The sequence below is a fragment of the Rana temporaria genome, chromosome 4, assembly GCF_905171775.1.
Source record: "Rana temporaria chromosome 4, aRanTem1.1, whole genome shotgun sequence".
Taxonomy (NCBI): Eukaryota; Metazoa; Chordata; class Amphibia; order Anura; family Ranidae; genus Rana; species Rana temporaria.
In genome coordinates, this window is record NC_053492.1 from 425,104,216 (window position 1) to 425,119,582 (window position 15,367).

General features: G+C 44.2%; 1 protein-coding gene across 1 annotated transcript in view; it reads left to right on the plus strand.

The window, feature by feature from the left end:
• LOC120937870 (calpain-8-like) overlaps positions 1-15,367 on the plus strand; it is a 107,138-nt gene that overhangs the window by 19,344 nt on the left and 72,427 nt on the right. The window contains exons 4-7 of the mRNA XM_040351396.1: positions 7,852-7,985; positions 9,195-9,360; positions 10,981-11,064; positions 11,157-11,242. Of these exons, the coding sequence (XP_040207330.1) occupies positions 7,852-7,985; positions 9,195-9,360; positions 10,981-11,064; positions 11,157-11,242 (470 nt within the window). The remainder of the gene's footprint in view (positions 1-7,851; positions 7,986-9,194; positions 9,361-10,980; positions 11,065-11,156; positions 11,243-15,367) is intronic.

The window sequence follows — 15,367 nt, forward strand, 5'->3', positions numbered from 1 at the left end:
CTATTTTGTAAACGCTATAACTTTTGCGCAAACCAATCAATAAACGCTTATTGCGATTTTTTTTTACGAAAAATATGTAGAAGAATACGTATCGGCCTAAACTGAGGGAAAAAAATGTTTTATATATATTTTTGGCGGATATTTATTATAGCAAAAAGTAAAAAATATAATTTTTTTTCAAAATTGGCGCTCTATTTTTGTTTATAGCGCAAAAACTAAAAACCGCAGAGGTGATCAATTACCACCAAAAGAAAGCTCTATTTGTGGGAGAAAAAGGACGCCAATTTTGTTTGGGAGCCATGTTGCACGACCGCGCAATTGTCAGTTAAAGCAACGCAGTGCCGAATCGCAAAAAGTGCTCTGGTCTTTGACCAGCAATATGGTCCGGGGGTTAAGTGGTTAAGGAGCGCAGATAGACTTTCATTGATCATGATCCAAGATAGCTTAGCTTTTACCATATCCAGTAGACATGTGCAGTTAGTTTTGTTCCAAATTAAAATTCAGACGAATATTTAGTTATTCGGATATTGGGATGTATCAGATTTTCCGAATAGTACCAAATTTAAAAGAATCCGGAATAATGAAAAAAAAACTGGGCGAAATTCTAATTCAAATAGTTTTCCAGTTTCCAAAGAGAATAAAATAGAAGAGAAAATAAAGGAATAGAATAAAAAAAAAATCTATTCTATTTCTTTTATTTTCTATTCTATTTTATTATTTTTGGAAATTCGAATTTGAAAACTATTTGGATTCAAAAACGTTTCTAATGCGAAAACTTTTCTAATCCATTAGAAAACGAATAAACTAAACAAATTCCGAAAATTAATGAAACTAATCTAACTAAACAAATTTATGTAAATAACGAATCGAAACGAAACGATATCCTGTATTTATCAGAAAGGTATTTGGGCACTGAGGAGCGTGTGAAGTGTGTTTCTTGTAAGAATATCTACACCCAATCTATGGTAATATTGAAATGCTTTTGTGCTAAAGCCTTGCACATTGTGGGTCAGAATTTTAAATTTAGAAGTTAGTATATGCGTCATTGTGGTTCGGTAGAATGTACTTGCTATTTGACGATCTTCCAGAAGTCTCTAGTGTCTATGGGATGGGGCTGCAGGTGTCCAGTGTCTGATTATACAAGATAAACCTCCCAATGGGGATACAGAAACAGCGAATTTCAAAATGCTGTTGGATTATAATATTCAACACAAAAAATTTGAAAAAATAGTAGCCAAACATTGGCCAATCCTCAAGGGAGATGCGGTCCTTGGTCCGGTCCTTCCTGAACGCCCTCAATTCATTTATAAAAAGGCTCCTTCTTTGAGAGATCGATTGGCCCCTGGAGTTACTGATCCACCTGTTATTCCTCGACCCAAACTCTTTAATTTTTTGTCAGGATTCTATGCCTGTGGCAAATGTGCGACTTGTAAGCATGCGAAACGCAACATTAAAAAACGCAAAGTTTTCGTCTCTAATGTGACTCGGATAGAATACCCAATCAAGCAGCTAATTACCTGTTCCACCGTAGGGGTGGTATATATGTTAGAATGCGATTGCGGGTTACAGTATATTGGACGCACCTCACGAGAGTTACATGTGAGGGTGGGCGAGCATATCAGCAACATTAGGCGTGGTATTAAGACCCACAGTGTGTCCAAACACTTTAGAGACTGCCATCAGAGAGACCCTAAGGGCCTTAAATTTTGGGGCATAGAAAAAGTTTCCAGACATTGGAGAGGGGGGCATTTTATTCGACAATTGAGCCGCCGAGAATCCTTCTGGATCTATGAGACAAAGGTTTCCCATCCGGCGGGACTCAACGTTGAGTTTGATCTCAATTGTTTTATTTCGAATCGTTAATATGTACTTATTGGGGAATTTTAATTTATATATCTTTTACTATTTTTATTTTAATGTTTTTAATATTATATATTTTAATATTAGGATCCATACAATTTAACTATGATATTGGTGATTGTATTAATCTACATTTTAATGTTCTATTTTATTGCATGGCAGTGTAATTTGCTAATTAATGTATGGGTTATTGCATGTTAAAGATATGTATACTGCTGTGTTTATTTAATATATTGTTAAATGGGTCTTGTGAGGAGACGAATGTGGCTGACGTCATTTGTATTTTAATTGTTATTATATCTTGCGGTTTCCTGTTGTCATAGAGTGAGATCCTCATTCTTTGCTTGCCGTCTTGTTTGTAGCCACTAGATGGCGCAGGATTTAGATATATAATTTTTTGTGTAGCCTTGGCAACGGCCTGGTATTTATATGTGTGCGGGACGTCTACGTTGATCCCCGCCCCACGCTGAAGAAGTCCCGCCTACTTGGGACGTAACGCGTACGAGGGGGAGGAGTCACGTCGACGTCACCCGCGTTCGTCTGCCTCACATCTTGACCTACACGCCGGCTGTTTATCCGGATGCCCTGAGCTCTGAGACACGCTGTTCGCTACACACTCGGCTGAGAGTGTCAGCAAATGTGAGTGGTTTTATCTGTTCTGTTTTAATAAACTTGTTGCATACAGAGAGCACTATCCCTTCTTTTTTGTCATTTAATACCTACCGGTCCATGGATTGCTGAGCCCCTTTGCTGGTTGTGTCTGGAGAAACTCATAGCTGGTTGATTGGTTGCTGATTCCATCTGTACCTTGGAGGATTATTACATGCTATTTGACCTAGCCACAGGTCGAATAGCTGAGGTGAGAGGCCATCCTTAGTCTCTGGTGGAGGATCTTCTTTCCCTGTGGGTCACTGATCTCACTGATCTCAAGAAGTTAATCTCACTACAGTCACCATTGTTTACTTTGAAGCACGTTTTGGAAATTCTTTCACTTGTGCACTATATGGACTCTTTTTGCATTTAGTATAATTATTGTATAGTTAATTATTTTCACTTGCGCCGCACTTTATATTTATTTGATTTCACTTTGGGACATTTTTGGATTGATCCTGCAGTGCTGGCTTGCATTATTTAATTGTATTGTTATTTTTCCAGCGCTGAATTATTTCATTTTTTCTGTTTCATTTTTTCGGTGTCCAGTGTCATCAGGAATGGATGGTTCTAGAAAGAGTGTGCAAAAGGAAGAATAAAGAAAAAGGAAAGGCATTACTACTAAATACAACAAGTGCCGTTCTCATTTGAGATACTGTGTGCTGGTCTAACATGTAAGACCAGCACACAGTGCAACAATAAAAAAACTTTTGTAAATGGTGGGTTTCAAATCAACTTATCAATATAAGTTGCCTCCATCCTTACAATGGGTGCAAGTCTACTGAAGGTGGCACACGCTTCCACCCCATTCCTACATTAAAAACTCTTATGCCGCGTACACACGACAGTTTTTAATGTCATGGAAAAAACTACGTTTTTCTCAATGTGATTCTTGTCAAGCCTGCCTTGCATACACACGATCGTAAAAAAAAATATGCTCGAGCAAAGCGCGGTGACGTACAACACAAACGACGGCACTATAAAGGGGAAGTTCCATTCGAATGGCGCCACCCTTTGGGCTTGATTATACAAATTTCCCTTCTCATAACTTGCTTCTGAGCATGTGCGTTTTTTTCCCCGTCGTTAAACCCTACACGACCATCTTTCACAAAGTAAGAACCGTCAAGAAAAAATAGAGCATGTTCTAAAATTTTAATGGCCATTTTTCACGTTGAAAACTGCTCTGGAGCCTACACATGATCGTTTTTAATGACCAATTTAAAAAATGTGTGAACACGGCATTAGAATGGGCCAGGGAAAGTGAACACAGAAACACAAGAAATTTGCAACTAGAATTAGTGGCTACGTAGGAGCCCAGTGTGAAAAAGAAAAAAAAGGGGGGGGGGGGGTTAACCAGGCCCATGAAAACCCTGAGATTGTGCCAAGGCCAGGCAGCAGAATTCAGCAGAGCGCCCATAGTGCTATCAGCTGTTCCTCCAAGTACAGCTGGAAGAAAAAAATTCTGTAGGTTATTACTTTGTTCAGCATTGGGCGATGCTCTCCTAGGAGTGGCTTTCTTCTGCTGTTGCCACAGTGGGGACAGACAATCAGTGTCCATCAGAGAATATCTTCGGCAGGGTGATTCTCTCGAAAGGATGCCCAAGTTTAAACATGATGCCTTCCTTTATGGTGGAAAAGGAATGCGTTTTGCCACGGTACGTGAAGAGAAGCCGGAATGGAAAAGCTCATCAATATTTGATATTTTAATTTGTGAGCTGTGCAAGTAACATGACTCTAGTATAACAGATGTCCTTACCACTTAACCTTATTACCTTCCCATACCTTTACCAACCCCCAACTTCTATACCCATTAAATTGAGACCACACCATTTTTGTTGGGGAAATAATAGCCTGATTTATTAAACATAATAGATTTAACATAAAATAAGAAAACATCTGCTATAAACCTGAACTACCTGAAGTTGGTCCCCGCAGGCAAAGGCTCTATCCTTCCGTAAAACTATATATATATAAACATATATATATATGACCTTTTTTGTTGCACTCCGGTCTTTGGATTCCTCTGCAGGCCTCAAGCCGAACTGGCTCAAAGGCGATTCACGACCGTAGTGCTCCATAATCCATTCCTCCAGCTAACCTCCGTTAACTGGCATCACCCTCATCATCGCCTGTCACCGACAGGTCATTAATTCGACTTTAAAAGTCTACTCCTTACCCGCAGGGACCAACCAACGCTGCCACGACAATCCAATTCCTGACCCTGTAAATGAAAATTAACAGAAAAAACACAACCCACACATAATACGACACCATGATGATCCTACTAATACCAATAAAGGGGAGGGTGGGCGGGAACTTTCCTATGCGCTGTGCTTTCCGGGAGGGGCGGGAACCTTCTCTTAAGTAAACTCCTCTCTCCGCCCCCCAGGTGCTGACCGACCAATGGTTAATTTCCTGTCCCCTGTGACGTCAGTCATGCCAGCCCTCCACCTAGACCACTGCGTTCCCCTGCTCTGGGCTTCACTGTTTCAAAGCTCTTCACTTCTGTATCGTGGATGGTGCAAGGTCTGCAAAATAACTGGACAGTATGACAGTACGTGGGCTATTGTGTATGCCCGTTCTCTGCTGCTGCGCCATCTTGGGAGACTACTGAGGAGGAGGGCATGAAGAGTGGGTCTGTGGGGCTGAGCCCGCTGTCTTTTTTAAGGAAGACTGCAGCCCTCTTCTGCTGAGTGAGCTGCACATCCACCGGTCCTCCCCGGTCCGTTGCTGGTAGCTGCTGAGGGTTTGGGATGTGTGGAGGCCGGTCAGCAGGAGTCTGCCGTTGAGACCGCATGCATGCGCACTGATGAACTGCTTTTGAAGTGTATTAAGATTTTGCAGATCTGACAACAGTGGTTGATATGTCAGTACAGCAAAAGCAGCATTGTCATCTCACACAGGAATTTGGGTGCTCATTGGATTTCTGTTTTTTTTCTGTGCTTGCAGCATTTTAAAAGACATATAGACTTAGGGTATATTTCAAGGTATCTAATCCAGTGGCGGCCCGACCATAGGGGGTGCCCGGGCCCTTTAAAAAAAAAAAAAAAAATCCAAAAAAGGGCCTTATATGTGCACTGTGTCCGCGCGCCGGGCACAGTGCAGAAAGAGTAGCGCCACCTCTGTGCATTCACGGGATTGCAGACGCGGCGCTACATTGGAAGCCAAAATATGCCTTTGTGGTGTTCTCCATCGCGCCACGGCGCGATGGACATTATTGTTATCGCCGGGGGTGCACACATTTTCAGTGTGCACCCGCTCCTCTCTGTGCTCGTTCCGACGTCACTGGAAAAACAGGAAGTGACGTCGCGACTGCTTGAGCTCAGTGCGCCCGACCGAGGAACAGGTAAGCTGAGCTATGCCTGCCTGCCTGCCATGTCGTATGGAACAACACCCCACACAACACCAGCTGCTTATACTAAGCGTCGGTGACAGCATCCAACCCCCTCCCCCCGCTTATTCAACAAATATTTATTTTATTCGACGGCCCCCCCCCCCCGCTTATTCAAAGAATTTTTAAATCTACCCCACTTATTTAAAAAAAACGTTTTTGCATGTAATATTCAGCTGCTGGCATCCACCCTCCAGTTTTTTTTTATATTTAATATTCAGCGAAAATAATGCCAGGCAACAACCCCCCCCCCCCCAATCAATGTTTTTTTTTTAGATTTAATATTATTAACAGTTAAGCTTATTAACAGTTTATTTATTATAGTTGATTCAATTTAGCAATAAGTGGGTTATTAAAAAAAACTTTTTTAATAATTCATTTACCCATTTATTAACAACACTTATTTTCTATGTAAAAATTAATTACAGCTTAAATAGCGGCCGGTAACACTACCCCACCAGACCACCCCCCCCCCCCCCCCCCCCCAGTTATTAAAAAAAAAAAAAATTATACTTAATGTGCAGGGAAAATATCGGCCGTCAACACCACACCACCCCCCACTTGCAAATTGTCCTGCGACTTGGGACTGGAAAGTTGCAGGATAAGTTGGACCCGATGATTTCCAATCAGAACTGTTCATATCTGTGTAACTTTGAAGTAGTCCCTGCATTACTTTTGTCCCACTTTGATGTGACTTGAGGTCCTTAGACCTCCAGAATACATAGGCATTGCTTCAAGTCGCTGCAAAATCGCACCATAAAATTGTGGCAGAATCTTGCGACTTTCAGGCTAATGCAGTCTGAAAGTTGCACAATTCTACTGCAATTTTGATGCGATTTAAAGCAATGCCTGTGTATTCTGGAGGTCTATGGACCTCAAGTTGCATCAAAGTGGGACCAAAGTAATGCAGGGACTACTTTGAAGTCGCACAGATATGAACGGTTCTCATTGGAAATCATGGGGTACGACTTGTCATGCAACGTTTAAGTCCCAAGTCGCAGGACAATTAATGCCTGCAGTCTCTGGTAATCTTGTGCAGTATGTCCGCAGTCTCTGGTAATCTTGTGCAGTATGTCCGCAGTCTCTGGTAATCTCCTGCAGTATGTCTGCAGTCTCTGGTAATCTCCTGCAGTATGTCCGCAGTCTCTGGTAATCTTTTGCAGTATGTCTGCAGTCTCTGGTAATCTCCTGCAGTATGTCCGCAGTCTCTGGTAATCTTCTGCAGTATGTCCGCAGTCTCTGGTAATCCTGTGCAGTATGTCCACAGTTTCTGATAATCTCCTGCAGTATGTCCGCAGTCTCTGTTAATCTTTTGCAGTATGTCCGCAGTTTCTGATAATCTCGTGCAATATGTCCGCAGTCTCTGATAATCTCGTGCAGTATGTCCGCAGTCTCTAGTAATCTCCTGCCCATTTTGAGTCCTTCATTACTAACAGTGTCATATTTTAGTTTGTTTGCACCGATCTGTAAGGCTGCGCTATATACCATGATTTGTGATGCTGGGGCTGTATACTCTGTGCTGTGACGCTGAGCTGTATACTCCTGACATTGAGTGGAAGCAAGTAGAATACAGTGGACGGAGCGGTACATTCTATAAGGGGTGTGGCTTATGAGAAGTGGGAGGGACCAAATGTGGAAGGGCGGGGTATTGCGCCCCCCCATCCTAAAACTTCACCAGCCGCCACTGATCTAATCCTAACAGGTGGGCTAATAACACAAAGGAGGGTTCCAGAATAAAAGTATAGCATGGAAAAAGACTTGGATGGGAGAGTAGTATATATTTACATGGAAGGATATCAAGAGATACTTTATCATAATCTGTAAATGAAAAACTAAAATAAACCACCTAATCACCTCACAAGCATCACTAAACCCAGCATTTGTTTCATAATTCAGCTACAACCTTGACTCACCGATGTCTATACTAACCTGTTTCCTCTCTCCCCCAGTTCTGGCAGTATGGGCAGTGGGTGGATGTTGTGGTGGACGATCGGCTGCCAACAAAGGAAGGGAAATTGCACTTTGTAAGGTCAACAGCGGCCTGTGAGTTCTGGAGTGCCCTCCTGGAGAAAGCCTATGCCAAGTAAGTGCAATGTGATGCCCCACAATCAGGAGACTTACCAAAGGCAAAAATTCTACGTGAGCTGTAACTTCTACGTTGGCCCATAAATGTAAATGATTAAGCCCCTATGCACACTGGGGGCTAGATTCAGCATTGATTTACGCCGGCGTATCTATAGATATGCCGCGTAATTTCAAAGCTGCGCCGGCGTATCTTCTTTCTGTATTCAGAAAGCAAGATACGCCGACATTAGCCTAAGATCCGACTGGCGTAAGTTTCTTTTTACGCCGTCGTATTTTAGGGTGCATATTTACGCTGGCCGCTAGGTGGCGCTTCCATTGTTTTCGGCGTAGAATATGCAAATGACCTAGATACGCCGCTTCACAAATTTACGTACGCCCGGCGCTATTTTTTTACGTCAGGCTTTTTCGGCGTAAGGTTGCTCCTGCTATTTTGAGGCGTACGCAATGTTAAGTATGGACGGCGTTCCCGCGTCAAATTTTTAATTTTGTACGTCGTTTGCGTAAGTCGTTCGCGAATAGGGCTGGACGTAATTTACGTTCACGTCGAAACCAATGACGTCCTTGCGGCGTACTTTGGAGCAATGCACACTGGGAAATTCCACGGACGGCGCATGCGCCATTCGGGAAAAACGTCAATCACGTTGGGTCACCACCCATTTACATAAAACACGCCCCCCTCATACTCATTTGAATTAGGCGCGCTTACACCGGCCCCATTTACGCTACGCCGCCACAACTTACAGAGCAAGTGCTTTGTGAATACTGCACTTGCCAGTGTAAGTTGCGGCGGCGTAGCGTAAATAACATACGCTACGCCCGCACAAACTTACGGCGGGCTACTTGAATCTAGCCCAGGGTGTTTGCTCATCTCTTCTAAACTCTCTTCTCCTGGCAGGAGAAAAGCAGCATCAAAAACACACCTAAGCCGCTTGGGCGTTTGGTCATTTCATTGGCCAGAATATTACTTTATTATGGCCATTTAGAGGAATGAACGTTCAAGCACTAAACGCACCTAGCGCTTAGGCGCATTTAGACGCGTTTGCATGCGTTTGGTGTTTTTTCCTGCCAAAATGCTCCTCTCCTAAATGTGCAAATGATCAAAAGCACCTTGACCCCATTTATTCCTATGAATTGTATACAGTGCTTTGAAAAAGTATTCATACCCCTTTTTTCACATTTTGTCATTTTGTCATGTATTATCACACAGGCTGAATGGGTCCTATGAGGCTCTAAAAGGCGGATTACCTTTGGAAGCTCTAGAAGACTTCACTGGAGGTGTCGGTGAATTATATCACTTTGAAAAAGCTACGAACAATTTGTTCCAGATCATTTGTAAAGCTTTGAAAGCAAAGTCCCTGGTCACCTGCAGCAGTGTGAGACCCATCTCTTTTTCTCTATAAATAATTCTATATTCAATCAAAAAATAAAATCTCTGTGCACAGACAAGTCTATAAAGTATAGTAAACTGTACAGACGCTGGCAATAAGAATGTAGACAGTGCTAAGCACTGAAAACCATGGAAGTCCTCTGTATTAGATTTTTGTTATAATTTTACACAAATAATTACAAAAATCAAATATCAGTAAATTAGGCAACCGATACATTGATGTTTTTTTATCCTTTCGTTCGTTCAAAAAAATGATCTGATTACCCCATCCACACATTCAAGGTGGATGGGGGAAGCCTTCCCACTGTGGTATTGTATTCTGACAGTGTGGAGGCTTCCCAACCATCAGAATGCAATGATTAGTGTTACCGGTTATAGCCGGCAGCACTGATCGACCGATTGAATTGTGTACAACCAGTCTGCCAATACATGGATCAAAATTTGGCTGGTCCCTGCTGGGCTGGCTGAATTTTCATTCATGTATGGCTGGTTTCACTTTGTAAATGTTAGTGCTGAAGTTTATTCCACTTATATATTGCCTTGCCTTTGCCTTCTTTTCTCCTCTTATCAACATGTGAATGACATTTTTTAATAAAAGCTTTCCATTTTCATTACTTACTGTATATTATTTCTGTGCTTCTCTATGCTCTGCAGTCAGATCATGACTGACCATAGCAGATCATGGCTCCTGAAAATGTCACAGCACTCTGCCTCAGTACTTCTCTCAAGAGCCATCAGACCTGATGCAAGCAGTGAGCAGGCTCTAGGGAGGAGTTATGCAAATATCAAAAGCCTTGATAAGTGGTCCGTGGATGTCAGTCTGGAGGAGTGGGCAAGCTGTATTTGCATCCCCTAGGCAACACCTGCATGTCATGCTGGGCCTCAATGATTTAAAGCAGTGGTCTCCAACCTTTTTGGCACTGGGGACCGGCTGCATGGAAGAAAATTGTGCTAAGGCCTGGTTGGGGGGTTGCCTCGTCATCTGCCACACTGCCTGCCACAAGATGCGGAATGTACTTGCCATGCTGCCTGCCACTGCATTGGTGGCAGCACTGGTCCATTCAGCACAGAGGGGTGCCCAGTGAAGGCAGGAGAGCGGTGAGAGATGACGTCATCTCTCTGCTCCCTGCCGTACCTCGGACATTGAGGCTGACAGGGCGGAAGAGCAGCGATGCAGGGGGCGGAGAGATGATGTCATCTCTCTGTTCCCCGCCACACCTCGGACACTGAGGCAGACAGGGCGGAAGAGCAGCAATACGGGGGACGGATAAAGATGATGTCATCTCTGCTTGCCTACCCGCACGCTTATCTCTTCCACCTGGTGCTCATATTTCAGCCGCCCGGCTGTCTCATGCCGGCCGCCGGGCTCTATCATGCCGCCCGCCCGCACCCGCGGCCCTGCTGCAGAAAGGCCATGGCCCGGTAGTGGGCAGTGGCTGTGAGAAGCTCAGAGTGTGCAGTGAAATTAGAGAAAACAATTACAATAAAGGAAAGTAGCCTGTGCCCTGTACAACTGTATAAGGCTGGAGTTTGGCTTAAACAATGATTAAAAACCTTGCATGTTCACCTTTAATCTAATAATGATCCTGCTTTTCCTTTGTAACAGAAATCGGACTCTGGATCAGGTGAAATAGTTGTGAGCACCAATGTGGTGAAGAATCATGCATATTCTCTGATCGGTGCTGAAGAGGTAAAGAATTAGCGTCTGCCATCTTCACTGATTTGTGAGATGTGGTTTAAAGCTATAATCCCAGTTTATGTGCTGTGGATTGTGTGTTTCAGGTCAGCTATCGTGGAGACACAGTGCAGCTTGTCCGAGTGAGGAATCCCTGGGGTTATAAAGAGTGGAATGGCGCCTGGAGTGATAAGTATGTTCTTCCTTGTGGGGAGATGTAAACTCACAGCACAATAAGACAGCTTTTTCCCAATAAATTCCTTGTGGCTCTCTACCGTGAGCTTCTCCAGACTCAACTTGATCCCTGGACTTGAACTTGAGAATAGAACCCCCAGCTAAACTGGGACCTTGATGTCTTCACAAAGACTTCTCTAGCACTACTGCCCCACACTGGGGTCTCCTCCTACAGGACTGGGCCCAGGAACATTGCCTTGCTCCCTCAGACTAATTATGGACCCTCCCACCATCATCCTCTAGAACAGTGGTTCTCAACCTCACTAGTGCCGTGACCCCTTGATTACATTTCCCAAGTTGTGGGGACCCCTAACAGTAAAATTTTTGTAGCGTGGGTTGTCAGCACCCAAGGCAAGACAAGTAATTTTCACCCCTAACCCACGGACATTTAGCGCTCCGAGTCCCTTCCACTCGTACATTATTAAAACCCCTTATGGTACAATTTTGGATGTACCACTTTTTCTTTGTTCTCCTTTCTTTCCCTTTTTTTCTCTTTTTTCCCTTTTTTCCCCTATCCCTCTCTCTAGCCATCTTTCATGTTATTTTTCTTATTCTTTTTCATATTCTTTTTCTTATTCTTTCTCTCCCTTTTTTTTGTTCCTCCCCCTCTTTTCCTCTCCCTTCCATGCAGGGCTCAAGTCCTGCGGGAACGCGTGGGAACGGAGTTCCTGCACTTTTTTCACAGCAGGAACGCAGTTCCCTTTGCAGGACTAGAGCAGCCGAGAGCAGCCGAGCCGCCCGAGCCAATCCTTCACTAAGCGGCGATGCCCAACTCGAGTCCCTGTCAAGGGCAGGCGAACCTTAGAAAACCTTTGTTACTGGCTGCTTCCTGTATATCGATTCATCGGGTAGTGTGCGGGTATTCTGTCACTTCCTCAATGCCGCAATGTCTCCTGGGAGCTTTTGTCATTGTTCCCAGGAGACATTGCGAAGGTCTGCCACGAGTTATCGTGGGATTTAGAAAGAAAAAGTTATTTCTAAATCCCGCGATAACTCGCGGCAGACCTCCGCAATGTCCCCTGGGAACAATGACAAAAGGTCCCAGGAGACATTGCGGCATCGAGGAAGTGACGAAATCCCTGCACATTACCCGATGAATCCATATACAGGAAGAGGCCAGTAACATAAAGGACTACTAAGGTACAGTGGATAAAAAACAAACATGCGGTTTAGTAATTATGCATATGAGCGTGTCATTTTTTTTTTTGGTGGGGGATTGGATCTTGGGTGAGAGTTCCCACACTTTTTTCCCCAGGACTTGACCCCTGCTTCCATGTATTCCTTCTCTTACTCCTTGTTGGGAGTGTGGGGGTAATGGAATGAGTGGCAGTGCTGGGGGGATTTCTTCTGATCAGCCAACTTAGGTGCTCTTGATCAAGATCATCTGCTGATCTGAGAACTGTAGTGGGGACTTTTAATGGCAACTCTAATCACAGGAAGTGTAACTCATTGTGTCTCCGGCTTCACTGTGTCTCCAGCTTTGTGGTGTCTCGCAGCAGTGACACCTCTGTCGAAATCAGGAGATAGGGTCTCCTCCAGCCCCTCCAACTTCACATTCCTCACCAGTCAGCTGACCTCTAATCTCTGCTCCCCAGCCATGCCGTGACCTGAATGGGCGGCTGCGAAGAGGCTGAGTGGGCAGTCGCGGGCTCCAGGAACAGCCAAGCTGGGCGGTCGTGAAAAGGCTGGGAGAGCAGTGAGGGCTCCAGCAACAGCCCAGGATTTGGTGACCCCTGGCAAATCATCATTCGACCCCCGAGGGGGTCCCGACCCCCAGGTTGAGAACCACTGCTCTAGAAGACTGGGGTTAGTAACAAAGCAGCTGTGAAACTCTGAGCAGCCCTAACCAATCAACTCCAGCTCCTCTGATTACAGGGTAGCCAAACTAAATTGTCCTAGCAGCCTACTCTATATCGTGAGGGTGCTACACTAGGGTTTCCTGTCAAGTTCAAGTCTAATTTGAAACCCACCAACTGGATAAAAAAAGTGATGGAGATCTCCCCCAATGGGACACAGAGGTTAATAAAATCCTGATGCAAAAAGGTTGAGATTGAAGTGCCAAGTCAAGATACACATGTCATCAGGGTTTAACCACTTAAGACCCGGACCATTATGAAGGTTAAGGACCTTGCCCCTTTTTGAGATTCGGCACTGCGTCGCTTTAACTGACAATTGCGCGGTTGTGTGATGTGGCTCCCAAACAAAATTGGCGTCCTTTTTTCGCCACAAATAGAGCTTTCTTTTGGTGGTATTTGATCACCTCTGCTGTTTTTATTTTTTTGCACTATAAACAAAAATAGAAAAATATTTTTTACTTTTTGCTATAATAAATATCCCCAAAAAAGATATAAAATTTTTTTTTTCCCTCAGTTTAGGCCAATATGTATTCTTCTACCTATTTTTATTAAGAAAATATCTCAATAAGCGTTAATCGTTTGGTTTGCGAAAAATTTATAGCGTTTACAAAATAGGGGATAGTTTTATGGTATTTTTATTAATCATTTTTTTTTTACTACTAATGGTGGCTATCAGCGATTTTTTTCGTGACTGCGACATTATGGCGGACACATTGGACAATTTTGACACATTTTTGGGACCATTGTCATTTTCACAGCGAAAAGTGCTTTAAAAATGCACTGATAACTGTGAAAATGACAATACAGTGAATGAGTTAACCACTAGGGGGCGGTGTAGGGATAAAGTGTGACCAGATATGTGTTTCTAACTGTAGGGGGCGGGGCTGAACGTGTGACATCAGTGATCGTCTTTCCCTATATCAGGGAACAGACGATCACTGACATTGCCACAATGAAGAACGGGGAAGGTGTGTTTACACACACCTCTCCCTGTTCTTCAGCTCCTGTGACCGATCGCTGGACACCGGCGGCAATCGGGTCCGCGGGTCCCGTGGGCGCAGTCACAGAGCTTCAGACCAAGTTCACGACCCCACGGCTGGGCTCTTAAAGAGGACGTACAGGTACGTGCTTGTGCCCAGCCGCGCCCTTCTGCCGACGTTTATCGGCGTGAAGGGGTCCTTAAGTGGTTAAAGCGGTTGTAAAGTCAGAAGTCAGTCTATGCATTAAGATAAAAAAACATCTGTGGCGGCAGCCCCCTCAGTTCCCCTCTAACACTTACCGGAGGTCCCTCTCTGTCCAGCGATGTCCAGGCGTGTCTCAGTCGTCCGAGATTCAACTTCCTGATTGGTTGAGACAGCAGTGGCGCCATTGGCTCCCACTGCTGTCAATCAAAGTCAGCTAGCCACTCAATCGAGAGAGGGGGTGGGTTGGGGCTCCATGTCTGAAGGAACACAGGGAGCTGTGGCTCGGCTCGGGTGCCCCCATAGCAAGCTGCTTGATGTGGGGGCACTGAACAGCAGGGAAGGACCAGAATCACAGAAAAGGGACCCGAGAAGATCAGGATCTGTGCAAACCCACTGCAACAAAGCAGGTAAGTATAACATGTTTGTTATTTTTGTAAGGAAAAAAATGAGTCTCTACAATCACTTCAAGAGGATGCATCAAGAGATCTTGGTAATTTGGTAATTAGCCTGGCTTAAATTGGGCTGGAAAGTTGGCATGTCCTTGTGGCAGCACGCACAGCCAACTGGAACCTGGTTGGATGTACCATACTTACTATCCATTTTCTTGGCCCTTTCTGTTTCTGATCTAATTGGAGAAATATCACCTCAATTCTTCTTTTGACTGAGGACATTTGAATATATAGAAAGAGGGAAGATCTTTCCCTAAAGTCTAGTACACATTATTTTTTTTTTATTATTTTTTTTATTCTACCCAGCAAGCTGAACGGAAAAAAACGAAGAGCTCAGGAGGAGCCGCTGTACTAACTATGCCATGTTATGTGTGTTCTGACAGGGGATGGATTCCCCTCCAGAACACAACGGTCAGCTCTTTCAGCCATTGGCTGAGAGCGCTAATCGGATACCGATCTGCAGACCTTTTTCGGTCATACCCTTATCGACAGAAACCAGCCAAAAAGCTGCGTACACACGGGCCGAATGTTCTGTCTGACACTCAGATTCATTAAATTTATCTTCCAAAATGGGAACACAGGCCAACATTGTGAC